Source organism: Morone saxatilis, unplaced genomic scaffold (assembly GCF_004916995.1).
Source record: "Morone saxatilis isolate NCDOM2014 unplaced genomic scaffold, NCSU_SB_2.0 Contig24, whole genome shotgun sequence".
NCBI lineage: Eukaryota > Metazoa > Chordata > Actinopteri > Moronidae > Morone > Morone saxatilis.
The window spans coordinates 25,929,859-25,930,965 of NW_023339807.1; the positions used below are offsets into that span (position 1 = coordinate 25,929,859).

At 42.0% G+C, this 1,107-nt stretch overlaps 2 protein-coding genes across 2 annotated transcripts in view; both read left to right on the plus strand.

The window, feature by feature from the left end:
* The window catches only part of LOC118336472, a 744,338-nt gene that overhangs the window by 16,017 nt on the left and 727,214 nt on the right, over positions 1 to 1,107 (plus strand). The gene's annotated exons all lie outside the window — the stretch shown is intronic.
* cmtm7 (CKLF-like MARVEL transmembrane domain containing 7) overlaps positions 367 to 1,107 on the plus strand; it is a 3,815-nt gene continuing 3,074 nt past the window's right edge. Inside the window, exon 1 of the mRNA XM_035673208.1 lies at positions 367 to 590. Within this exon, the coding sequence (XP_035529101.1) occupies positions 480 to 590 (111 nt within the window). The 5' untranslated portion in view covers positions 367 to 479. The remainder of the gene's footprint in view (positions 591 to 1,107) is intronic.

Here is a 1,107-nt window from a genome sequence, read left to right on the forward strand (position 1 = left end):
AATGAATGCGTCTATTGTTTCAAATGTTCTCTAAACTCAGAAAAATAATTAGTCAGAAAAACAGACAAAACAAAAATTCCTAAAAAAAACAGACACAATTTCTTTTTTCAAGTAAATGCAAAACGCTTCCGTACAGTGAAACATTAATTTGAACATTAATTCCATGATATTATATATTTAAAGTGATTTAAACTTGCTCTAGTTAAAAGCATAACACATTATATGTGTATATGTATTTATTTTATTCGCAGTTTTTTTTTAAAACATGTCTCTAAAAAGAGTCACACTCGAGCCTCCGTAGAGCACTAAACCCCTTTGGCTTTTATTCTGAAAAGTCTCTGCGGAAGCCTCCGTGTTTATCCGGGTTGTCTTTACAGGGTGTAACGTTCAGACAGACACTGTAACGTTAACGGTCGCTGGGTCTCTGCTGCAGTTTAACTCGGTTAAAGATTTAATCCTCCGCCTTGTTTACCGTCAACATGTCGCACACCGTCATCACAACAACAACAACCACCAGGACGTCCGGTGACGGTGTCCTGAACACGGGCTACACCCGGACCATCCCGGGACTGCTGAAGATGGGACAGATGGTAAATATCACAGGTTGACACGGAGTTTACCCGGAATATGTGAGACAGAGACAGCAGCGGGACACGTTTATGTACCGGCAGTTTGTGCACAGACAGGACAGAAATAAATGAATGAATGTGTCATTTAAAGTGAGTCTGTGTGATTGTTAGTCTTACCTCTGAAATCTGAAGGGAAATGTTTGATTGATTGTTGAATGATTTCACTGTTGTGAGTGAAGCAGAGGCGTTTTCTTTAATATTCATCAGAAGATGTGACTGTTAGAGGCTTTTATTGAGGCTGTGAAGCTGCAGGGGGTAACACTGAGGAGGAAACAGAACATTTATAGGTATGTGAGCGTGTAATCACCTGAATGTAAAAGTCACCACCGTAGTTTCTCCTTCGCTCTTTGAACCAGAGGGTGAAGCGAGTGGGTTTCAATCTGGAACCTGAAACGGGCCGACACTTCTGTTTCTGTCCACATGGGTACTCGTGCCCGCCTGAGCCCGCCCTGTCTTCCTGGAGTCAGAGTCCTGGTTG